The sequence below is a fragment of the Corapipo altera genome, unplaced genomic scaffold (assembly GCF_003945725.1).
Source record: "Corapipo altera isolate COAL_440 unplaced genomic scaffold, ASM394572v1 61553, whole genome shotgun sequence".
Classification (NCBI taxonomy): domain Eukaryota; kingdom Metazoa; phylum Chordata; class Aves; order Passeriformes; family Pipridae; genus Corapipo; species Corapipo altera.
In genome coordinates this window covers 5,450,075-5,475,950 of record NW_020884918.1, presented here as the reverse complement: position 1 = coordinate 5,475,950, position 25,876 = coordinate 5,450,075, and the positions used below count along the sequence as shown (strand labels likewise).

The 25,876-nt window shown below is 43.0% G+C and overlaps 1 protein-coding gene across 4 annotated transcripts in view; it reads left to right on the top strand.

The window, feature by feature from the left end:
* Positions 1-25,876, top strand: part of ST8SIA5 (ST8 alpha-N-acetyl-neuraminide alpha-2,8-sialyltransferase 5) — a 68,984-nt gene that overhangs the window by 14,791 nt on the left and 28,317 nt on the right. Inside the window, exons 1-3 of one of the 4 annotated variants that reach the window (XM_027656080.1) lie at positions 7,721-7,828; positions 8,020-8,728; positions 23,162-23,269. In XM_027656080.1, coding sequence (XP_027511881.1) covers positions 8,598-8,728; positions 23,162-23,269 — 239 coding nt within the window. In that variant the 5' untranslated portion in view covers positions 7,721-7,828; positions 8,020-8,597. Of the gene's footprint in view, positions 1-7,720; positions 7,829-8,019; positions 8,729-23,161; positions 23,270-25,876 lie in introns of those variants that run through there. The other 3 variants (XM_027656081.1, XM_027656079.1, XM_027656082.1) reach the window with 3 other exon arrangements.

Sequence of the window (25,876 nt, the reverse complement as noted above, 5' to 3'; positions counted from 1 at the left end):
CTGCCACTAGCTATTTTCTTGCTGCTGCTTGCTCATGTACATATTATTTATTGTCATATGACAGAAACTAAAATTGCACTTCAGAAAATGCTTTACTAAGAGTAATATGTTCCCAGCAAGACCTTTTAGCTACACAGTAACATGAAAGCATCAAAATACCAGGAGAACATTATAAAAATAAACTGCCCTGATGCTAAAATAAGCTTTAATTGATTGAGAATTGCACCGAGGCTGACAATCTGAACCATTTATTATTATTTTCCTTTCAAGCTTCAGCTACATGTGATTTAAAGTGACTGAATTATAGTTCCCACATACCTTCCTGCCCACAGTGCGTGCAAGAAAACCCACGCACAAATTTCTTAGCTCCAGAGGAGCGGCTGGATACACCTGGAAGAAAATAAAAAAGCGGATTGAAAGTGAAGTTTAAATAAAGGTGATGGTGATGTGAACGTTCTGAAAAAAAAACCACCCCAAAACCTAATCTAGCTAAATGCCATGCTGTGCTTCCCTCTCCTCAGAGGAGAGCTCTCCTGGGTATCTCTCTTCCTGACAGAGACATTTCCTTAATATCTGCTGGTAGAGCACTGGATCCTGTAGGCCAGATGCTGTTGCAACTCCCTGTGTCGGAGGTTGATATTGGCTGTGGATAAACTACCATTCTGTCTTCCCCACTTTAGGTTCTTAATGAAAAACCACAAGCAACTGACTGTAGTCAGCTATTTCAATGAATAACCTGTTGCAGGCTCTCCAGCAAAAGGTCAACCTGACTACGGAAGACTGTGGATAAATGTGAAATACTTTCTGTCTGATGGATAGGAGGCTGTACTAGTGGTCCTAGTGTACTAGTGCTAGAGAGAAGTGGTTGGAATATAGCAAATATTATATCATAAAATCACAAAATCATAAAATCACAAAATCACAGAATCATAAAATCATAGAATCTCAGGATGGTTTGGGTTGAAAGGGACTTCAAAGCTCATCCAGTCCCACCGCCTGCCATGGACAGGGACACTTTCCACTGGACCAGGTTGCTCCAAGCCCCATCCAAGCTGGCCTTGGACACTTCCAGCGATGAGGCAGACCCATTTTCTCTGGGCAACCTGTACCAGGGCCTCACCACCCTCACAGTCAAGAATTTCTTCCCAATATCCCATCTAACCCTGCCCACTGTCCATGTGAAGCCATTCCTCTTTTTCCCGTCTCTCCAGGCCCTTGTAAAAAGCTTCAGCTACAAGATTTCTTCTTGGCATTTTCTTGTGAAGGATATGAGAGTGGACAGTCATTCATTAGTGGTAACTAGTGGTGCTCTCAAAAGTGTGTCAGCTGTGGTCGTGGCATCTCTGATTGCGTGAGCAGGGAAAGCGCAGACCTCTGCCTTCAACCTGGGAAGCGTTTTTAGGCTCATACTGGGGCTCTTGGGTAGCTGCAACTTCCCCAAATGCTCTGCCATGTTCAGGTCAGGCAATCCCCAGGCTTGACCCAAGCTTCGTCTAAGATCTCATTGTAAGTCCTCATTTGAACTACAGGCCTAGACAACTCACTCGCAGCCAAAAGCTGAACAGGGATTTTCATCTAACTCCCAAAATTTCAAGAGGAGGGAGATGCTTAAATACCTGTTTGTCTGTGGCCCTCCATCTCTCTGCCCATGTCAGCACTGCCTGTGGTAGTCCTGTTTATGTTTAGAGCCAGCAAACCTCAAGCTGCTGGTCGAGGTTATGGGTGATCCAGGCCCAGTCCATGGATGAGTTTCTCCACCTGCCTGTCCGTCTCTCCCCTTAGACTCCCAGGCTTGTTTGTCACCCAAATGGACTATGGTTGCCTTGGTTTTGCATCCCAGCACAGGTTTGCAAGCTGAGCAAGTTGCATGCTGTCAAACACGACTTCTTAAATTGCAATTCCTGCTCTCTGCCAAGGGGGCTAGTAAATCCCTCTCTCACCTTCCCTTCTTGCCTGCTTAAATTATGAATGCTGGTGGCAAGAAGTGGCTCTGCTAATGCCCAGCAGCAGTGTCCAGCTGTTCCAGGAATGGTCTTTGTTTGTTACCCTAATACAGATAATCAAGACCCAGGGATTCACGGCAGATCAAAGATCCAAAGGAAGGAATTTGAAAGGGTGGCCAGTTTTGTTAACAGACATCTCTGTAGCCACATGCAGGTCAGACCAGACACTGTGCAGGGCTTAAAAGTTCAATCCACACTGTCACAGGACGGGAAGAAAGATGTGCCTGGTCACACTGCTGCAGGGATAGAGGTTTCTGTTCTTTGGGTTGGTTGTCCAGATTCCAGTGAGCATTTCCACAGTGACAGAAGAGCAAAATAATATGTTTCATGAAGAATGAGGGTTTTTGAAGATCACAGAAGCCAGATTTTTTTTTTTTTTAATTTATAATTTTTGTCATGGACTGAACAAAGCATGGGCTAGCATGGATTATTTGAAATATCATGATGTGTCTGAATATGTGCTTTGGGTAGAGGAATAACTCAGCTGAACAGGTAGACTATCCAAGACAACACTGGTTGCTACAGTGTGTAGTTAGGAATGTTATCAGTGCTGTAGGAGGACATCATGAGGAAGGGTTCAAAAACTGAATGTCTGAGCTGCTTGAAAGGTCACGTGAACTGAAGCTGATGGTTAATTCAAGAGGAATATAATTAATTCCTTCGAATACAAAATCAATGCAAAACTGAGATAAAAAGGCAAAGGTAACTTTTCCTAAATAATTTTCCATAATAGGTCTCTTCTAAATCTTGATTATAAGTGTGGTGTAAAATTTTTGAAGTATTTAATTAGCTGATTAATCAGAGGGATAGTTTCTTTTTCGTATTTACCCCCATTCTAATTAGTGCTACTCACTGAAAAAGCAAAACTTATTACAAAATCTGCTACATTGTCTCTGAAAATTAACCTTTGTCTCTGCAAATGACTTCATATGCCACACTAGAGATTTTTTTAAAATATTTCAGACTAACATTTTTATTTTTGCTGTAAAATGCATTGTTAAAATAGTGAAATAATTATTAATTGTGGTTTTCGGCATTAGGTAATGTATGATCCTTGTTCTGGTCATGGGAGATATTTGTTCATTGTGGTGTTAATGCTGGAATGTTTTCATCAAAAAGAAATATATCAAACTTTCAACTGCCATTAAACTAGTAAAGTGGCTGCCACGGATTCCAGCACTTTCCAGGCTTTCAATGGAAGGTTTTAAACACGGTGTTGATGAACTAGGTGGGAGTTATGACTTGCTTGGGATAGAGGTAGGATCATGTTCCTGCTCCGAGAGCAACTGTTGGTCATGGAAACCCTTGGACTCCACTGTGGTTCTACCAACATCTCAGTCCTTTTGATTTGGTGCTAAATCTGAGGCTCTCATTCAGTGCTCCAAAATCAAAGTAATGCTTTCAGCAGATGATTCCTGTAAACGAAATTTCATCCTGTGTCTTTTTCCCTGCAGAGCACATGAGCTTCCACTGTTCTCCACTGTTTGCAGGGTTGTCGTTGGGAGCCTGAACAGGATCGTAACAACCACACTAAACTTCTGTATTTTCTAGGAATCTGGAAATGGCCCTGGGAAAGCAAAGCTCTCCCTAGCATTGAGCCCAGCTTGGTTTTGCACCTGGCTATACATTTTAGCAAAGGAACTGTCAATAGTAAATGTGCAGCACTACAGCCATGGAAGCCTCTGAATCAGAGCTCCATACCAGTGAGGGGAAGATGACATTCCTTTGTGGAAGACTTCATTCCTTTTCCACACAGGGATGGTGTCAGCAGTGTATAAAAGGGATATTTTATGCACGGGGACATTTTTCCCCTCTATGACCCATAATTGGAAAGAAACTGGCCGTGATTCAATAGGTGATGCAATGTATATCCAATGTACAGACCATATGTTATCTTCAGGACACTTCCTCTAATTCAGGCACCTCCACAGGTAGCAAGCAACCTGGTGCCAAATTAGCTGTTGTCATCTCCTTGTGGCTTAACCCAGCTCAGAAGGAAATAAATATTTACATCTTAGCTGAATCCTTTCATCTGCCTTCAATATCTCAGTTTAAGACATATGGATTTGTGGCAGTGATGGGGGACTAGACGTTGTGTTAAGCACTAGATTATGTTAATAAATTCATGGTTTATATCTGCAAAAGAATTAATATTGATAAGCATATGTTTATGAGTTTCATATTCAGCAGAACCTTCTAGTCATATACCTATGTGCCAGCTCTTTGCAAAGTCAGGGATCTAGCAGTTTACACAAACATTGTAGAAACTGTAAATAGACATGATTTAATTTTAATTTAGGGGGGAAAATGAGATGTGAAAAATGTTCTACTCGAACCATTTACAGCCCGTAGTACTCTGCTATACTGAGTGTGAAGTTCTTTAGTCAGTGATGACAAGGAGAGTGGCTGAGCACGCAGGGAGAGAAAAAACCCTGATGGGGAATGTGAAGCATGTTTTGTTTTACTCTGCACCTGTACAATTCTGTGAGTTTAACCTGTCCAGTTATGTATTCTGTGATTTCAACCACCAAGAGACAGATCCTGATATCCCAAGCACTAAGTCCCCTTGCTTTCAGCTGAAATTGGAATGCATGATCAGTCAAACACTAATTCAAATGACAGGTTCAGTGAAAGGTACTTAAAAAAATTCCCAATCAGACCTGCCTATCAGAAATGAATTTTTCTGATTCATTTGCATTAAAAAACAAACTACATCTTGGTTGTAAGGGCTGTGCATTGTCCTTTCAGCAGAGAGATAGAGATAGAGATGACATGTACTTATTCCCCACCCAGGAGAAGTAGAGTCTGACTCTCACCAGGTTTTGCCATTTGGCCAATTCATCTTTCCTTGTGTAGAGCTTCGGTGACATGGCCTTGTTTTCTTTGTCTTTAAGATTTAATATTAAGTTCTTTTCAAAAGAAAAGCTGTGACCTGCTTCATTAGGACTGAAGAGAAAATTATGGACTCCCATGGGAGGTGTCACTGTAAGGAGCACGTTTGTGTTTGTGTTAGAGGACTACTCAGAGTCTCCCTGCTCAGGCTGGAGGAGTTTCTTGTGACAGATTATCTCTGATGATATTTAGCAAGCAGCTCACATGCAACAAATAAAGGCCAGACATGTGTAAAACTGACTGCTTCTGGCAGCTTCATATTAAGCGAGGCTATAAGCGGTTCCACTTTGCCACATTTGCTTTAGCCTCTGAAGTCTGTGCTCCATCAACCAATATGGGAATACCCTTTCTGAGCTTGTGTCTATCATTCCAGAAGTGTTGAGAAATCGTGTAGATGTGGCACTTGAGGACACAGGTTGTTGGTGCACCTGGCAGTGATCGGGGAATTGTTGGATTTGATGCTTTTGGAGGTGTTTTCCAACCCTTCTCAAAATCTGGAGGGGGTAGGTCTTTTGTTGCCTGTTGATTGCTTAGGTGCAGGGTGTAAAATCCTTTTAAAAAATTAATTTTTTCTCTTCAGAGGTCTGATGCTTTCAAGGAGACCTGTAGCTGACAAGTCAAACTCTCCAAGGGCCCTGGGAATGGGTGCTGATGTTGCTCATTCAGCCCTTCTGCATGAACCATATGACTGTTTCACTCACAACAAATATTGCAGGCAACCTTGAGCACCGTTTGAAAAATTGTCAATAGGCATCCTATTCTTTTATGCTGGCACAGAGCTGCTCTGCTTCCAGTTCTGCAGTGCTGTTGTCGTACTGGGCTGAAGGCAGCAAACAGATTTCTTTTCCATGTGGCATCAGGAACGATGTCTGTGCGAGATCTGGCACAGAAAAGCCTTCACACTTATAATAGATATCTTCTTACTTTGCTTTTTGCTTTAGATCTGCAGCTCTCCTGCTCACAGGCCTCTCAGGTGCTGTGTCTTCTTGCCAACTGTGATACAGCAGAGAACGATGAGAGGACGCAGAGAATCAAAGACTGACAGAGTACATGGGCTGTTTGCTGCAGCCCAGGCTGACTGTCAGTCCACGAGAAAGAGTGGCTGCTCGACTCAGGAATTTGGTGCACTACAGCAGAGATGTCAAGAAAAAAATCCCTTTGGATAGAGGGGAATAAAGGAGGAAAGGCTCAGAGTGTTTTCACCAAGACCTAGGTGATATAAGAATCTGCAAGACAGGCATTACACCCACAGGAGGTCATAAAAAGCCAAATTCTACTCTCTGATACTTTGCTCTTATTGTAAAATAACTCCTGGAGCAACTGAGGAAAATTTCTCTGTGAGGGCTTTCAAACCTACAAGTAAAATTCAAACAATTCAAAGCATTAAATTCCTTTTCCTTCACATCTGACCTTATTGGCCTTGTCTCTCAGCTTCTCCATACAAATCTGCCTGTATAGAGTCTTGTGGAGTCTCAGACTGAGATTCTGATGGCTGTTTCTGATTTTCTGTTTCTTAGAAGTGTATATGGTTAGATCCATCTAAATGGTACAGTTCCTGTATGGAAACAATCTCATATTATATGGGCTTACATAAACTGATCATTAAAAGAGATATATTTGGCCCTAGAGATGATGACTTTGACAATAGGGAATCAAACTGGTTTTGCTGTTTAATTTGCAGTCCCCTGGTATGTGTATTATTCCTAGTACAATACAAATGAGTACATCCAACTCAGTTATTTTTCTAACCTAAATACTGGTTTTCTTCCCTTGGTTCTGCGAAACTCTGAATCATAAAATGGTAGGAGAGTGTTTCCAAGAAGGTATCGGTGTGTCCTTGCCCTCTACTTCTGCTTTTACTTTTGTATCCATCACTGGCCACTGCCAGGAACAAGGCTCTGGGCTGGATAAACTCTGATCTGACCCGGGATCATCACTCTTTTGATATGCACAGGTGATAATTGAAGCATTTAGCAGGGTTCAGAAAGAGAGGTGTGGGAGCTGTGAGAGGGACTGAAGAAGGACATCTCAGGGGCTGGATCCCTACAAATTCTCTGCAAAGTCAGGGATGTCTAAAGGACTGGTCTCCTGCCTGCAGGACTTCAGGGTGACCAGGTTCCTACCTTAAGCACTGGTGTTATTTTCGTTGCTTAAAATTAGGTAAGTGGCTGCTTTAGCCACTGATTGTCTCACCTATGTTGCTGTAGCCCTGGCTTCAGGATCTGTGTTGAAAGGGTTGCACAGTTACCTTTGGCCCTCCTTCCCATGCAGCACCAGTTACAGCTGAAACAAAAGTCCATGGACAATCTCTGTTTGCTGTTTCACACAGCTGGGCTACTGGCACACTACAGCACTTTGCATACGCTGATTTAACTGTTGGAAAATTTATTCACACAAAAATCTTCCTATTCTTTTACTCAAAGGGTTTTTTTACCCCCACATTTTGTTGTCAAAACCCTTTTCCCATCTGTTATTGGGGCAAAACAACCTCCTAGTCTGGAATTTTCATTCATGGATAAATCTTTTCTCTGGGACTTGTTTTAAGAAGCCAAGGGTCGGGGGCAGATTTTGCTCCTGGTGAAATGAACAACAAAACTCCCATTGATTTCCCCGTGAGCTGAATGGAGCCTCTCCTGACAATGGGGAGATTTTTAGAGGAGTTACGATGGCCGTGGACAAGGTCTTGTTGCTTTGCCCTCTCAAAAGAGAACTGTTCCTGGTGGAGGAACAATCAGAATATTTGTCTCTTTAAATGAATGGTTCTCAGAGCCCGCACTGAGAGGCAGGCTCCCTCTCTGCGGCTGTGAGGCTACTCAGAGCCTCCAATAAATCAGCATGCAGGAGCTGAGAGCTCTGTCCTTGAAGGGATGCACAGTGACCTTGCTTGTGCTTACTCTAGAGGAATAACCAGGGGAAAGAGAAGAGCCCAAATAGTGAGTGGTGTATGACTGAAGGCACTGCATGCCGCATGCAAATGCTACAGCAGGGACGGCACGCTGCTGCACAGAATGCAGCTTTCCTGACATTCCTGATAGCCTGACCAGATTGCTGCTGCTGCTGCCTTTTCCTTTCCTTTCTTTCTGCTTTTTTTTTTCCCTTTTTTTTTTTTTTTTTTTTTTTGCAGAGGACTGAATGAAACCCTCATGATTGTTACATGCTTGTTCAATAATAGCACGCCCCAGTCACGTCTCCTTGCAAGCACATTTCACCGGAATCACTGAGCAGAAGCGGAGAAGAGCTGACGACTATGTGTTTCCAACGCAGGTTGCCGGAACCCCGTGCTTGCCATTGGCTGCAGTTTTCTGGTTTATTTGCAGCTTCCCCCATCTGGAATATGAAAATGGGATTGAAGTAGATAATTGCTAGCAGCGGGTTTTCAAGAGAGGCTTAGAGGGAACAGAATGCCTCTCTCACAGCATAAGCTGCCTGCGCTGGAAGAGCTCTGAGAGATGATTTTAGATGTTACCCACGTCTGAATCTCCTGGAAACTTTACCATGGAAGCAAGCCATTACGCACAGTCCTGGAGCTAACATCCAAAAGGGGCAAGGAAGGGGCAGCAGGGCCAAACAATGGGATACCTTGTCCTTGAATTGCTCACAGAAAAGCCAGCGAGCTTTCCCCTCCGCTTCCCAGCAAGAAGGGCATGAAGGCGGCAATGAACTGAATTTTACCCAGTGGAGCTTCAGTGGCTTTTAGGAAGGATGGGATACACTGACCCTTCATCAAGCCGGGATTTGCTGGGAAACAGAACTTTGTTCTTCATATTCATCTGCGCATTTGCTGTGGTCACCTTGCTGCAGCAGATCCTCTACGGGGGAAACTATCTCAAAAGGTAAGGGGGGATTCTGGAGAACAGGAAAGTTGTCTGATGGGACTGGTGGGAGCTACAGAGCTCCAGCCAAACCACTATAACAGTACAAACCACTTCTTGGCGTTGTGCTGACAACATTAGCACCTTATCTAGGAAGGTGCATCTGGCATCTGTAATGTCTTAGATTATGAATGCTGGAGAATGTCAGGCAGAATACAACGTTTTGTGAGTTTCTTAGGTTATATTTTAATCCTCAGCTGTCGCAAAAATATAGGTTGCATTTACCTTAAAGTGACTTGCACCACCTGAGTGTTTCCTCCTGATCAGATCCTGCCTTACAGGATTCCCACTCTGTGTAAGTTCTGGCTGAAATACCTCGGGGGAGGGGGGGGTTGAGGTAAGGTAGCATACTCATTGCTTAGATTTTAATGTCTTTAGAAACAAACATGCAGATGCAATTCCTAAAGTCAAAGTGGCAATATTACTCTTGCAAATAACTGAGGGAGCACTTTATTTTCTCACTGTTTTATTCCTATGAACTGCTGCTGAGACTGCCCTGCTGTAGAGCACATCAGTCCTTCATCTGAAAATGGTACTGCTCTTTTTACAGCAAACACCAGTGGGGATCTCTAAGTGTTTAACCTTGACCCATGCAGAGTTTGTTTTACTTAAATCTAGTTTGAGGAGTTACATCTTGTACGATTTTATGAAGAGGAATGTGTATCTTTCATGCTTTGAGGTAAATGGGTTTCAGTATTATAGGCAGCTGCTGTGGAATTTTTTACTGGAATTAAGCTGCATTCTGCCAGAAGAGATCAATGGTTTGGTTCTTGCCTTGTTTGCAACCCGTGTAGTTGTTTGCCTTGTGCCAAGAGCAAGCAAAATGCTGGCAAATCAGCAAACGTTTCTCTCTGGGAGGGAAAAACAAGCATGATATTAATACGTATAGACAGGAGTGTTGTTTATCCACAGAGAAACTTGTGTGCCTTGCACAGCTCCCCTGACTGGGGACTCTGTCTGATTTTTGGGCACCTCAGTTCCAGAAAGATGTGACTTTCTCATTTGGAAGGAGCAAGAATGAGCAGATGTGTAGAAAACATGTTTGTTTGGCTTGGAGAAAAAGGAGGGGAGATATGATAACTGCCTTGAAATACCCAAACTATTTCTGACAAGAGGAAGGTAATAAATACATGTCTGTAAAGACTGATGACATGATAAGAAGTCATAGGCGTAGGCTGTAGCAGGGAAGATTTGAATTTAACCAGATGGATAACTTTTAAAGAAAAAGGTTATCCAAGGAGGTATAAAATCTCCATGTTTGGGGGCTTCAGGAACCTGGTAGGTAGACAGAGGTAGTACCAAGCTGCCTTAGTGTTGAGGGTGTGACTTTATGGCCGGTTGAGGTCTCATCTTGCATTATTTTCTCAGTTTTTCACATCTGTGCTGGAGGTCTGGCAGCCCTTCCAGTCCTTGTTTTTCTAAGTCAAGTGACTGCAACAGGATCAGAGCAACGAGAAATAAATCCCAAACACAAACTGAAATGAAAAATGGCAGAGTAAAGGTAAAATGATGAGAAGATGCAACCAAAACTCTTCCAGTGAGTGATCTCTGTGGCCTGTCTCTGTCCTGCCTCGTGCCCTGGGAGCCTCTGCTGTCATCATCAGGGAATGAAAAAAGACTGATGTCCAATTCCCAGGACTGAAAGGAGAAAGTCTGGTTCTGAGCCCTCTGCCGTCAAAGGGGCTCAAGCAGGGACATGTGCATGCATTTTGTCACTTGGACTGGAAAACACTCTTTATTTATTTATTTATTTTATTGCTTATTTATTTATAATTCCACCTTGTAATTATTTTTTTCTTTTCCTTTTTTTCTACTTTTTTTTTTTATTAATCTTGTGAAAGAGTCTCAAAGAGGGCTTCCCCCCTCCCCTCATTCCGAGCAGGGAAAGAGCACTTCAGCTCCTTTCAGCTGGGAAATGGCAGCTCCCATCTTTCATGGAAATCAGAATGCAGGACATGGCAGTCTCAGGCTGCCAGTTATTGACAACAGAAAGGTGATTTATGTAGCAGCCTGTGTTGTTGCCATAAGGTTACCATGAAGTTACTTTTTTCAGTTTTCATTTCCCTCTCTCAGTCTTGATGCCCTGAAGTACCTTCTGATGACCATTCCCAGGCAGTCTGACTCCAGCCTGCTCCATGCAGGGGTAGCTGTAACCTCTGATTACTCTTTTATTTCACAAACCTCTGGTGTTAAGTCCCGTCCTAGAGGCCAATGCTGGCTGTGAGGTTCCTTGGACAGGTTATAACTGGTCCCTCAGGGACCACCCTCAGGGACCACGGTGGAGCTGGTGGTTCTGGAGAGGATCCTTGCAGAGCTGAAGTGGGATATTTATATCTCTGGTGCCACTTGCCAAGCTGGAGCTTGGGGACGCTGCCTAAACCTGCAGCCATTTACTTGCTGGGATTCCACGTGCTGCTTGTTTGGTGATGGCCTTTACCTGCATCCCAACACCAGCAACAGCAACAGGCCCCCAGGCCTCTTCCCAAGGCAGAGGGAAGAAATTCCCCAGTGTGTTTAGAGAAACCTGAAAACTGCTACTCCAGTAAGTGTACAATGCTTTTTAAATCTAGGTACAACAACGGGGTAGCTCTTTTCTCTGCAAGAAGACGGTGGAAATGGGCAAAGGGTAGCAAGGCAGGGGGCATCTGACCTAAAGCAAGCAGCTTGGGCTCAGTGCAGGGGACAGCATAAGCTCAGGACTGGTCCCAGGAAGCAGAGTGAAGAAAGGCATCCTTTTCTGGGGGAAAGATGGGAAAGCTGGCTGTAAGCTGTGCCATGCCAGATGCCCTTAAAAGCAGGGAATGGGCTGGTTTGATTGCTACAAAATCTCACCTGAGAAGATCCATAGAGGTTCTGTGGAGGGTCATGATCTATGTTTGCCCATGCCATGTTCCCAAAGCATCTGTGGGGGTGGCAGGACTGCGGACAGGAGAGGAAATAAACTCTGCTCAGTGAAATTTGATAAGGGGCCTAGCCTCTGGTCAAGTCCTCTCTTTCTCCTTATGAGATACTGATGAGCTCCTGGCATTGCTGGAAGAAGGGGAGGATGCAGAGATTGAATTTCTAGGCATTCACACCTTTTCCACCCACCGTGTAATGTTCTCTATTCCTTCCTTTGCTGTTTTATAAAGGGGTCACTGGAAAGCAGAATCCTGCCCACTTTTTTTGGCCCTTTTTCAGTTTTCCCCAAAGTGGGATGGATGTGGGTGTTTTTATCAGGGCCAGTGCCTCATCCCTGTAGTGGCAGTTGAAGTCCCAACAAAAGAGAGAAAAACTGCAAGCTGGAGAATGACATTGGGGAGCTCTGGTCCCTGTAGCTTCTGATCCCAAGTAAAAAAGGATGATGAAATGAGATATAATTAAGGGACTTTAATACGGATCTCTGGGGTAATTATTTTTATTTTAGGATTAATGTGATGATTAAAAATCCACTGCATTGATCTGCTAAAGTGGGTTAAATGCTGTGGACTTCTGCTTAAATCCAGAGCTGCCTCTTGCTTTGGTATTGACTCTTCTTTCCAGTGCTTGCCTTTCAGCTGAATTTTCTTTTGAATTAGATGCTCAGCTGAGGGCTGGCCTTTTTTTGTCAGCTCTTGTTTGGGCAGCAGGGAATAATCCTGGATTACATCAGGAAACTGCCACTACAGTAAAAAAATGTTGAAATCTGTCTTCATCTCCCAACCTGTAGCATGGGAGACATCAATAGAACAGTCCTTCCCTTTGGCGAGGGAAAAATATCAGAGAAATACTTTCCTATATGCCAGTACTCTACTGGCAGGAAATTCACTAAATTCTGAGTGTTTTACCAGCCTGATTTCTCTAAAGGGTGTGTGTTAGAGTGTTAGCTGAAGAAGGGAAACTACACATTTAAAACTACTTTTTTTTTTTCAGCCAAGCAAGGAGAACACACTTTCAAAACTTTTAAAGACTCTAAACAAAGATTACCCTGGGGCCTGCCAGAGGGGGTACATACAATATCTCTAACAATCACACAGCAAGAGGCAGAAAACCTTCCCATGCAGGCAGCCTGCATTGTTTGAAAGCTTTACATCTTTTAAATGAGAATAAAACATCACTCTTACATCTGTGTATGCCCTAATTAATATCAGAAACTCATGACTTCAGGTAATACCACCATTTTTGTACATCTGAAGCAGTTTTTATTCAACAGTTGCAAATCAATTCCTAGATATTCTTACCACTTTTCTTACCACTTAAAAAAGATAGCTTGTGATAATTTTTTGCAAATAAGGAATAAACACACAGAATAAACCTACAGAAAATAAACCTGGACTACACCTCGAGACATCATTTGTCCTGTACCACAGGATCATGTTGTACTTATATCAGCAAGAACAGGAGTTACAGAGGCTGCATGTGCCCTGAGTTGTATTTTGTCCTAAACTGGTTGTTTGAGGAACTACAGCCAACTCAGGTCAGCTGAGAGCTCCTGCCCCATTCCTGCCCTGTGCTCCTCTGGACTGTTCGTAACACCCTGTGGAGGTGTTAACTATAACCTGAGACCATCTATCCCAGTGTAAAAAGTCTCTTTTCATTGAAATGTTTCCCCCAGGAGACGTAAGCTGAAGGTCACCTAGTGAGTCATCTCTGTGGTCATGTAGCTCTGTGCCTCCAATTCTAACCAGAGGGAAACGTTATGCCAGAGAAATGACATGTATCCTGTGAGTCACCTTGATGAGTCCCTCACAAAGTTGCAGAGCAGGTCTTGATTTTGGGTGATTTTTTTCAGAGAAGAGCACTGCAAACTTCAGGACAAAGCAAAGTCTTGAAACTACACATAATACAAAAAAAAAAATCTGTATTTATGGAATATGGGCATCACCTTAAAGTGACTGTGTCTAATCTGGCATAGCAGGAGAAGCTGAGAGTCCAGCCATGCTGATCTTTCTACAAGGTATTCCCAAGGGCATTTCAAGGCAATGAGGACTGGGGTACAGGGTCCTGTTGTGCCTAACTAACCTGGCAAAGACAAGGAGCTGAATCACCTCCCCAAGACGTCAGAGGAGCTCTGGAGCCTGTACTGGGGATCACAGGATCAGGGGAGAGATGGCAATGGGATGGAAGGGGCAGAACCAGCAGGGAGCAGATGAACTCAGCTGCCTGAGAAGTCATAGAATGATAGAATCACTGAAAGATTTGGATTGGAAGGGACCTTAGAGACCACCTCATTCCAGCTCCCTGCCATAGACAAGGACACCTTGCACCTTGCAAGGACACGTTGTTCAGAGCCCCATCCAACTTGGCTTTAAATACTTCCAAGAGTGTGGCATCTACAACTTCTCCAGGCAATCTGTTCCAGTGCCTCACCACCCTCACAGCAAAGAGTTTTTTCCTAATATCTAATCTAACCCTGCTCTCTGTCTGTGTTAAGCCATTTCACCTTGTCCTGTCACTCCACGCTCTCGTAATAATGTTTCTCTCTCTTTTTTGCCAGCTCCTTTCAGGTACTGGAAGGGAGTCACAATTAGGTCACTCTGAAGCCTTCTCTTCTTCAGGCTGAACAAACCCAGTTCTCTCAGTCTCTCCTCACAGCAGAGCTGCTCCATCCCTCTGATCGTTTTGGTGCCTCCTCTGGACTTGCTGCAGCAGATCCATGTCCTTCCTGTGCTGAGACCCCAGAGCTGGATGCAGTCACCCTCCCACTGGTCATCCCATTCCTATTCTCATTGCTGCTGTTGGTTTCTTTAGGCAATGCTCCTGAAAACAGTCTTTCCTTCTGCTACTTAGAAGGGGGAGTTTTTGACCCAGAGTTTTAATCTGCTTTTAAAGGAAGGCATCAAGTGATATACCAGAGTACAGAGTGTGAGTACCAGAGTGTGAGTACCAGAGTGTGAGGGTATGTTATTTCCTCTCTTGTGCTCCCTGGCAGTGCTCCCTGTGGCCCTGATGCAGCAAACAAACAGGGTTTGTGTCCCTGCTCCTTCTAGACTTGCCATACTTCTTGCACTGTTATGTTTCAGGTCTGCTTTTAAGATGGCAAAACCACTCTTTATGACAAAGTAATGGTTCAGTTTTACCAATGCCCAGCATTCAGCACCCTCTCATCCAAAGCGGTTTTAACCCCTCTGACATTTCTGTTAAAAACATCTCCGTTATAACCTGCCATCAACTTGTTTTATGTTGTTTTGAAGAGAATCACCTTCTTGGCCTCTATGTGTGTGAGCAGGTACAAGATTCAGTCTTGCCTCCCTCTGTAGGAAACCAAACCCAGAGCCCAGTGCTCCTATTTTGGGTTGTGCTACACCCAAGTCCCCCACAGCCCCAGCTGAGAGGGATAACATCCTTGGCCACCGACCAGTGTTGCTGACCTGGTAATTTGGTCTTCTATTTTTGACCTGTTTGGAGATTCCTGATGGTTCTTACACTTGCTGGATTTGGTTCAGACATAATCACTGTGCAAGGCTTTGTATTTTCTTACTTTTCGCTGTGCCTCATTCTTACCCTTGATTGCTTTTTCATTTCATTTCTCAATTTTTAATTCAAGTGCATTCATTGCTCAGCAGTCCATGCCTCCCTCAGGCAAACTGTGGACTTAACCTCTTATTTCTTTGAGGCATCTTTGCCCTCTGTTGCTTGCATACATTTTGCTTTTTCATCAGCCCTGCAGATAGTCACTGTCCTTCCATGTCCTTTTTATTTAGTTGGTTTTATGCTTTAGTTCTCTTGAGGAAAACCTTAAAAGCAGCCTCTGTCACTGGCATGGCATTTTCCATCAGAACAAATAAGCCAAAGCTAGGCTTTTCACAGTCCTAGCTGAACATCTTAGATCATCAATAGTTTTGAGGGCTTGCTAAGTGGTAGGAGGAGATTGTGCCATCCACTTCAGTGCATGGAGAGAGGGAGCATTGCCTATTCCTGTGCCTGGTACTGGGTACACAGTCATTGACTCTAAATGGCATTTTCTTCATTGTTTTCAGCATGAATCCTCAGGGCAGGATAGGGACACTTGACCTGATGCTAAGTATATTAGTACTTGAGATACAAAGCAATTAGTTTAGTCAGATCTCTAGTGCTACGGTGAGATTGCTTGTGGTACTCAGCCTGCATCAGGCATCTTTGCAGTGAGATACCATCTCAAATGTCAAAATTTGCTGGTATCTGAAAACATTTGTTAGTCTCTGTGCTTGGGGCTTGATAGTTTGTTGGGGTTTTTTTCTGGAAAACAATGCACCTCACCATCAATTCATTCTGTTGTGGGTTTTGTGCTGCCCCTAAGTATTACAAACAATAATATTTTAATCATTTAATATTTTATTACAAATAGAATTTATAAAGATTATGTATTACTCCTTAGACGTTTGTCTTCCAGCCACAGATGAGAAAAGGTAAGATTGCATTGCTTTGAAAGGCATCCTTTGATGTTCTTGGTGTCCTAGTCAACATTTCATCCCCTGTAAGCCCACTAGTTGAATGTGGTGTTGAGTCTGTTTTATTCTTCTTGGGAAGTGATTTTGGACCGAGCTTTTCAGACACTGCATGTGAATATCTAAAGCAAGGCTTAACCCAAATGAGAAATGTGATACATGAAACAAAACCTCTTTCTGCCTAATAATGGTTATAATCCAGAAGCTTCCCACCTATGTTTTCAGTTTTACTTTTTGCACTAGTCAAAATATACTCCTCCACCACTTTAATACTATTATTTCCCTCTAACACATAGAGCCAAACTTGTCCCTGGCATAATAATGTAAGGCCAAGTGTGTGGTGTAACCAGATGTGCTCATTTCCCACATCCTCGATCTGTATTTTGTTTTTCATGGGACTTATTTTATTTCATTTCTTCCTTCTGTTGTGAATATACCATTCCTGCTCTTCCATGTGTTTTCAAACATTTTCCAAACCTTTTAATAATCTTGTCCCAGTAAGATGGCAAGTGATCAGCTCAGTAATTACCCACTGTCAGTCAACTTGCAAAGCTGTAGGTCCCCGAGACAAACTGTTAGGGGAGCAACTAGAAGGATGCATGTATCCAGACTAACACTTGCATTTTGCTAATTTTACTGGAGAAATAACTATTTTTCTAGACCAGACTGGTCAGATTCAATGCTGCTTCCATGGGATGCAAATGTGAGTTTCCATACGGGCTCACATAAAAAGGACAGCATCCTGCTCAGGACATGAGTTGGCCCCAGAAATGTTTTACTTATTTGTGCCCTGCCCAGTAGGGTTGTGCCCATGGATTCCCAACTGAAAGAAGCCAATGGACACATGGTATTTTTCTGGCATTATATAGCACAGGTGAATTGGACCTGGACTGCTACAGGCAGATTTATGTTTCTTTCTTTCATCTGTGCTGTGTCTTTCTAGACAGCTGTGCCTTGAATATTTATTTCAAAATTGATTGGGGTGTTTGAAATGATATTAAATCGTTCAGGTTAGCATTTGCCTTGTCCTTGTCATCTGACTTCATTGTCTTCAGGGACTGAGCCTGGCCCTTTTTTCAGGAAAGAGGTTTTGGACACAGAGGCTAATCTGACCGGACTCTGCTGGGCTGGCTTTGATCTCAGTGTCTCACTGTTACCTCATTGTAACTTTACTCCTTTTGAGCACCTCTGAGGTCTTTTCAAGTGCAGTGTAAATAAACTTGCTGTTTCTGGCCTGTGCAAAATAAAAAGAGACCCTTGTTTTTAATCCAAATCTCCTCTTACTGTTATCTCTGCTGGCTGCTATGCTTGTCTTCACTTGTGCAGCAGTCTGTCACCCTGGAGATTCCTGATGTTCCTCTTACCCAACCTCCTTTTACTCTCTGATCCATTTTAGTGAGTGTTTTCAATCACTTTCATCTGCAGGTCACTCATGCATACCACTGTTTTCGTTTTATTTTCCGTACACCCTGTGGACAACAGTGAGTCATAGTTTCCCTGTTTTGCAGAAAGAAGGAATTGGATCTCTGGCAGGATTAACCATCTGACTTTCCAACACCTCTGTGACATCCCTGTTAATAGGCTGGGGGCATCACTTTCTGTTTTCAAAGAGAGTAGCACGGTCATTTAACACTAAAGTCTTCAGCTCCTCCTCCTCAAGGGCACAAGAATTATGAAAGAGGGAAACTGAGGTACAGTGCAAGTGATTTTCCAGTGACTTTAGGAAGCCTTTACATGGCCTGGACTGCCTGGTTGTCAGGGCAGTGACTGGATATGTGTTTGAGTAATGTGTGACAGTGAAGTGCAGCACCATGACCAGGCCTGTAGAAGTAAGATTATAAAATTACTAATGATATATGTGGAATGAATGTATATACCATTAGCTTATAACTTAATCAAAAGGCGTAGTCACAAAACCTGAATTTGCTGTCACCTCCTAGTGGCCTCTTTGCTAGGGAGAATGCATGCAGAGCAGGAATATGAGAGCTGCTAGAAAGCAAGAGCAGCAAAAGCGAAGACAAGAAATAGAGGGAACTCAGAAAGAAAACAAAGTATTTTGCCTTGCTCCTGGAGACATTCATATCTTCCTTCCTCCTTCTAAAAAGGAGGCTATAGACTTCTCTGTTTCCCCTTGCTTGACCACTTGTGTAGGCAAGCAGGCTGAGTCAGGTCTTGGCTTAGCATCACTGACATAAGACAACATCACTTTCTATCTGGTTTTGCCTGTTTTTTGGGTTTAATTTGCCTCTGGTGGATACTGGAAGAGGATAGTGGTAGCTGTCACCTTGAAAGATGAGTGGAAATAGCCTACTGGCTGGGATTAAATGGGATGGGCTGGTGGTATTTGGGGAATGGGTTGTCACTGGAGTGGCAGGTGCTCTCTCCTTGTACCACCTTTGTGGTGCCCCCGTTGCCACTCTGTCCTTGTCACCCAGAGGTGCTGATCACCGTGCTACTCAGCCACTTGCACCAAACTGCTCTTATGCCCTGAAAGCGTGTGGATCTTCCCTGAATAAATTCTGCTGCATGCATGGTCATGGACTGCTCTCTGGACAGAGCCCAGACAGGATCTCCAGCTGTGCTTAAAGCCCTTTAGGTCTTCTTCATCTATTAGCTGTAGAATGGCCCCCTTTTAAAGCTTTGCCTTCTGGTCTAAACTGAATTTTCACCTTTCCTTTCCTCTTCAGAAAGACAATGAGACCCCCCTGAGGTGGGATCTCAGTGTGAGAGCAGGATGGATACAAAGCTTCTTGCTGCAACCCATCCACACGTTCGTTCCTGCCTCGTAGTTCAAAAACCTCATAATTACCTGACATCCTCGGCTACTAAAACCTCTGCTTGTGTGGGAGTTGTTTTTTGTTTGGTTTGCAGCAACAGGCTTTTAGTATTTGCATCCTGCTGTTTCCTGACAGCCGGTTTTGACAAGCCCTTCAGAATTACTGCTGCTTTGTTAATTTTCTGGTTTTTCACCCCCTCCCGCTATTCTTACATTACGCCACTGTTTATTTGGCCACACACTGATTCAACATTTACAGTTACCAATTAGGATCAAAATATTGCTTTGACATTTACCTGGAACTCAGGTCTTTGTTGCTAAGACATCCAACTTCACTGAGCTTCTCCAACGCAAGGCACAACATTATTCATGCTCCTATTTGTTAGGGATAATTTCTGTGATTAATGATGTCCATAAATGACGTCCATCGTACTTGATGAGCAATTTCCTTGCAGTGAATGGGCAAAACATAGCATCTCTGTACTGAGAGTGTTTCTGGTTATTACATCTTTTATAAAGTCGTCATCAGCATCACATGTTGGGAAAACATAGTAATTTTAGAAGTTATCACAATTTGCAAATTGAGCAAATGGCAAAGTTCCACTATTGGTAATCATTGGTAATGATTCCAGGTGTAAAATTAGCTTTTCTTTTCTTTTTTTAAACTGTTTTACATCAACTATCTCAATCGTATAGTAGACCTCTATGTCTGAGTCACTTCCTCAACTTTCCTCCCATTCTTTTAATCTTTCTTTACCTTCTTTTTTATGCTCTGCTGCTTTTTCTCTTCCTTTTCTGTGTTTCCTTCCTGCATGTGCTTTTGTGCCGCAATTCTGATTCACAGAAGATTAATTTGCCTCTTCTCTGTTTACCAGTTTAAATGTAGTTAGTGCTGAGAATGAATGTGGTAGAATTTAACTACAGTAATATGCCAAAGAAATATACTGATGGAGCAGTTCAAGTCTCTTTTCTATTTTCTCAGACTGTTTGCAAATTTGTCCAGGCAGCTTTTATGGACACTTAGAACTCACAACTGAGAGGATTAGAACATTTTATGTTTTAAAAATTGAATTCTCCCAACTCAAGGCTGATCAAAATCAATGGTAAAGCTCTCAGTAATCTTGTTAGAAACAGAATTAATTCAGGTCGGTGTTTTTAAATGTCTCGTCCTTGGTTTCTACTCAGTCTCAATACTGCAATACTACAAACCATTGTTCATGGAAGTTGTTCTTACCATGAGGAGGAGGTTTATTGTACCACCACTGCAGAAAATGCAGAGCAGCAGCTTGGTCTCAGCCTTACAGACTCACAGTGAGACACATAGTCCTAGAAGCTGTGCAGCATTTCTTTGGTGGTGTGTTTTGTGTATCTATAAGCCTGTGTGTTGTTAATCTCTGGAGTGCCTCCTGGAAGCAGAGCCCTGTGTGATCTGCCTGGTTAGGCGCTGCACACTTGGATTTCTCCTGGCTCTATAAGCTCAGCTCACAGCTCTGTACTTTGCCCTCACCACAGAAGGTGTCATACCCAGACCCTTACTTGCCCTCGGTAGATATTTTTGTACCTTAATTAGATCCCCCTTCCTGCCATTTCAAAGCCAAGTATTTTAAGCTGGTCATCATAAGACATATCTGCCATTCCTCAGTGTTAGTCTTCCCACCTCCTCTTGGATCTTACCCAAAATGTGAATGTCCTCCTTCAAACTTGGTGCCCCTGCTGCAGTGCACATTGTTCCCAAAAAACTGCTTGATGAGAGGAGGGCATTCAAGAGTAATTTACTGTTTGTTTTGCTTTATGGACAGATTCACCCCCCTCCACCTTTGGGCATTTGCTTAGATTTCCTTGCAGCTGTTACATGTAGAGTAAAGACATAGAAAAGGGAAGGACTTTATTGCATGTTTTAATTCTTCATTTAATCTGCTTGAATACTGGCTATACTTTTAGGAGAGTTCACCTCTGGAGGACACACAAACACCAGCTAATTATCTGAATTAATGCCCTCTATTTCAGTTTGCAAGCAGATATCTGAGCCTCAAATATGTAAATTAAATCAAACTAAAAAGTATGATTCCAACTTGGTTTTCCCACACTTCTGTTTTCTCTCCCCATATATCACTTAGAGCTGCCCTTAGCAATTATAAGATATTTTTAAGGCCATATATTTAGATGTCTTATACAAAGATATATATTCAAAGGATGCATGTTTCTATACCAGTTACAGTGCGACAAAAAATGTGTTAGACTGTGGTGCATGGGAGATAATCCCTAGTGTGTATTTCAACAAGCCTCAGAGTGAAGGTGTTTTAGTCATTTTCTCCTGTTTTCTTCACACCAGTATTATACTCAGAAATTGTACCTTGAGCAGTGTCAGCTGATTAAAAACTGCCAGAGCAACATACAAGGTATGGGGCTCCCTGATTATCCAGAGCACTTAATTACCCTGCAGCCATTGTAGCATAATGTATACACACTTGGATATGATTCATAGAATCCCAGAATCCAAGATTGGTTTGAGTTGAGAGGGAATTAAAAGATCATCTTGAAGCTCATCTTATTCCAACCCTTGCCATGGGCAGGGACACCTTTCACTAGACCCAGAGGCTCCAAGCCCCATCCAACCTGGCCTTGGACACTTCCAGGGATGGGGCAGCCACAGCTTCTCTGGGCAACCTGTGCCAGGGCCTCACCACCCTCCTGGGGAAGAATTTCTTCCCAATAAGCCTTCCATCTAACCCCGCCCTCTGACAGTGGGAAGCCATCCCTTGTCTCCAGCTCTCTTGAAGCCCCTTTAGGCACTGGAAGAGGCTCTCAGGTCTCCCTGCAGCCTTATCCTCTCCAGGTGAACCCCCCCCAGCTCTCCCAACCTGGCTCCAGAGCAGAGGGGCTCCAGCCCTTGGAGCATCTTCGTGGCCTCCTCTGGAATTGCTCCAGCAGCTCCACATCCCTGTGCTGTTGTTCCCAGGGCTGGAGGCAGCTCTGCAGGGGGGTCTCACCTGAGGGGGCAGAGGGGCAGAATCCCCCCCTCCCCTGCTGCCCACGCTGTGGGATCAGCCCAGGGCATGGGGGTTTCTGGGCTGGTTCATGTCCAGCCTCTCCCCCACCAGCCCCCAGGACCCTCTCCCCAGGGCTGCTCCATCTGTTCATCACCAGCCTGGATTGATCCCAGGGGCTGCCCCAACCCAGGTGCAGCACCAGCACTTGGTCTTGTTAAACCTCATGAGAGTCCCACGGGCATATTTTAACACCCCATGTTGTTCCTGATTTCCTGTGCTTATACCACTGCCAATTAGACCAGAGGGTGGATGTGGTCTGAGAGACTCTCCAGTCCCTGTAATAAGCCTGTTGACCAGAAAAACTACAGGGGTCCTGGATGCCCTTTCTTTTGGACAAAGCATGCTGGGAGATTATTCCCTGGCCATCTCCACACAATCCAGCTGAAAGTTCACTTTCAGTATTGGCAGCACCAAATGTTCACAACTCTGCTGCCAGGCTCCTGAAATAATGAAATTGGGTTAAAATGGAGAAGTCTAAAAATAACAATCTGAAATGTTCTTTTTTGTTGACTTCTGAGCTAGGGGAAGAATCTGACTGTTGTCCAATATTTCTTTAGCATTTTTAGATTTCTACCCAACTGTAGGTGTAGTTTCCAGAAGACTGCAGGTATTATGGAGCTTGGAATGAATTTGTGGAAGTTTGGAAAACAGGGAGCTGTGATGATTATGTTGTGCAATGGCTTAAAAAAATGTCTTCTGTCCAAACAGGGAAAAGAAGCAATATATTGTGACAAATCCTTTACTAGCATGGCCAACAAATTAGAGGAAGGACCCAGTGTCCATTACATTTAACAACTACTGTAGATGTAAAATTGAAGTTTGGAGCTGCAGTTTTCCACATCTCCAGCTCTTTGCCCTTGTGTCTTTTGGAATGAAATTTCTACCTTGCTCCACTCCACGCATATGTATGTTGTTTCTGACCACAGATGAATAGTGAGCCTTCAAATTTGGATGGGGAGCCTGATTTTCTTTTCAGCCAAGGACTTTTAGTGTCTATGGGAAGTGAAAATTAATTGTTACCACTAGTAAAGTGACATCTTGTGTTTCTTGGTATCTTTTCATTGGTTTTGGTAAATGTGTCATAGTCACATTTCTGTGTTAAGAAATAGGACATGAGAAGTCATGCTGATAGACTTGACCTAATGAATGATATCAAATATCAACTGCCTCGTTTTCTTGCTAGAGGGCTGCAGTTTAGCTGGCAGAATGGAGAGGAATTGGCAAATTGGACCGGCACCTTTAATTTCACGGATGACGGAGCAGTGAAGAGTGGCAGTGACACAGGCACCAGGTACCAACACCCGAGGGAATTACTACAGAGATATTTCTCTCCTTGTATGAACCATAAATGTGAGCACAGGCTGTATGAAAAATGGGATTTGCAGTGTGCTTTGGCTGTTTGGCACTGCTGCTCATGGCACAGAAGATTTCAGGGGTGCCCAAGTGCTGCCGTGCTGGTTTCCCCCTTCAAGGCCTCAGGGATGTTTTGGAATATACCATAAGCATTCATGCAGGAGAGTGACTTCTGTGTCCTGGTCTCCCCTGTCTCCATTCCCCTACCAGTGCTGTGTGTCAAGATGTGGCAGTGGGAGAATGTCCCAACACTGGACGGAGAATATCACAACATGTCAGTACTGATGCACACAGAGCACACTGGAGAATCTGGTCTTCATAATAGAACATGTATTCTAAGAAAACATAGCTTAACTTGCATTATTTCCAGGGCCTAGCAGAGCAAAACTGTTCTGTCAAGATAAGGCTGGAGTGTTTCCTCTATTTACAGCATTTGAAAACATGAGAAGCACTGATGTGCTGTTACACTTTTTGTACTTAGCAATTTGACGTGGGATCAGGTGTCTGAAGGGTCACGTGCATAGTCAGGAAACTGGCAGCAGTTGTGCTTAAAGAGCTCCACAGCTATCACAGGCCATCTGCATAAACTCAGGCACAGGTGTAGGGTGAGTATTTGGGCTATCTACCTGGAACATTGTCAGTTGTAGAGGTTAGAAATCCTGAGTCATGTGTAGTATCAATTTCAATAAGTAGCAGGGAAATCTTAGAAAGACTGTAAGAGAGAGAAAAAAACCCACCAATAATTCAAAGGACCTTACCTTTAATATCATGAATAAGTAAAACTCTGAGTAAATTGCTTATTTATTCAAAATATTATCATTTTGTAACCGTGCACAACTACAGCTGTGCAGCTGATAGCATTTCAAAGGCAAGCAGACATTATGGAGTCTAACCTGCCAAAAATCATCCTGTCACTGAACTCCAGCAATGCTGCAGTTCTTGTTAAGGCTCTTGCTGTAATGTGATCCTGTACAAGTGTTGTCTGCTGCTCTGCTAATTTATTTAGTTAAGACTCCTTATGAAAAGAACCAAATTAGGCTGAAGTTTTTCACTCAGAGCAAGGGAAAAAAAAGGTTCATGTATGTATGTATGTATGTATTTATCTTCTATTTTTTTTGCACTTTTAGTGTATGCACACATAGCCTGTATATACAAAGTCTTCAATTTAGGCACTTGGCATATAAAAGAAAATGTGACACAAAGACACATATCTTCTTAAAGGCATGAGAAAATAAATTAATATAGATTTCCCACTCAAGACACCTTTGACAGAGGCAATTGAACCATCACTGACTGCAGGACAGGGAACCAAAACCCTTGAATGCAAAATACATCCTTGTGAGGTTCTGAACCACAGGACTATTCTCAGTCTCTTCAACCTCTTCAAAGACAAAGAGGTTCAGGATACAAGTGCTTCTTACACAAAAAACTCAAACTGCAGGCTCGAACTGCAGAAACTAGATATAAACTTAAAAGGTTATCACATCAATAAAAGTTTATAATATCAGTAAAAATGCATATGTCACATTCTGTGTCATCTGATACAACACACGTCTCTGTCTTCACTGGAACAGGCTCCCCAGGGTAGTGGTCACGGACTCAGGGTTGCCAGAGCTCAAGGAGTGTTTGGCCAACACTCTCAGGGACAGGGTGGGATTCTTGGGGTGTCCTGTGCAGTTGGACTTTGATGATCCTTGTGGGTCTCTTCCAACTCAGAACATTCCGTGATTCAGTGTTAATGACAGTGGAGCTGAAAGTTGGGGGTATTGAGTTAGGGGTAACTCTGGATGCAACATTTTTTCATACATAAGTGTGTTATAGATGTTATTTATGCTTTTGTCTACTGTATGAAAGCTGAGAATACAGGAAAATAAAAACATACCTCATAAATGCGGAGATAAGACTGTGTGGTGACTCCTACATGTCAAAAGTTGTTTACTATTTATCTTCGATCACCTTGCTTACTGTGTTGTCACTAGACATCTCCTGAGAGTCTTAATCTGACACCCAACTTCAGGCTGTTGATATAAATTGAAAACAAGCCTTACTCTAATGAATAATTCTTTCCACTGAATGGAAAACTTGCAGACTACATTTTGCTGAACTGATTTTACTTGTGTATATTTACAGGACTCCAGAGAGATGTCTGAAGTGCACAAAATTAATTATATGTCAGCATAAGCACAGTAAATACCTCTCACTGCATGGCTCTGCAGGTTACTGTGTGCTAACACCTCCTTGTAAAAGGTTTAGTGGTTAAAGTTATTGATTGAAATATATATTAATATGCTTTCCATCAGCTCATATCTTTTATATATATATAGAGACATATGTTTATTCATGCATAGTGGTATCAACCCATACATATACTAGAACTACTCTTTATCTTTTAATTACATAACTTAATACAGGATGTAGAGACACTGACAACTCATTCTGTAGGAGTGATTTGTTAGATGAAAATGAAGGACTTCCAAAGCAAAGGCACACTGAAAGAATAAGTGCATTAGAATTGAAAGACAGCCAGACTTCATGAGAATAGTGG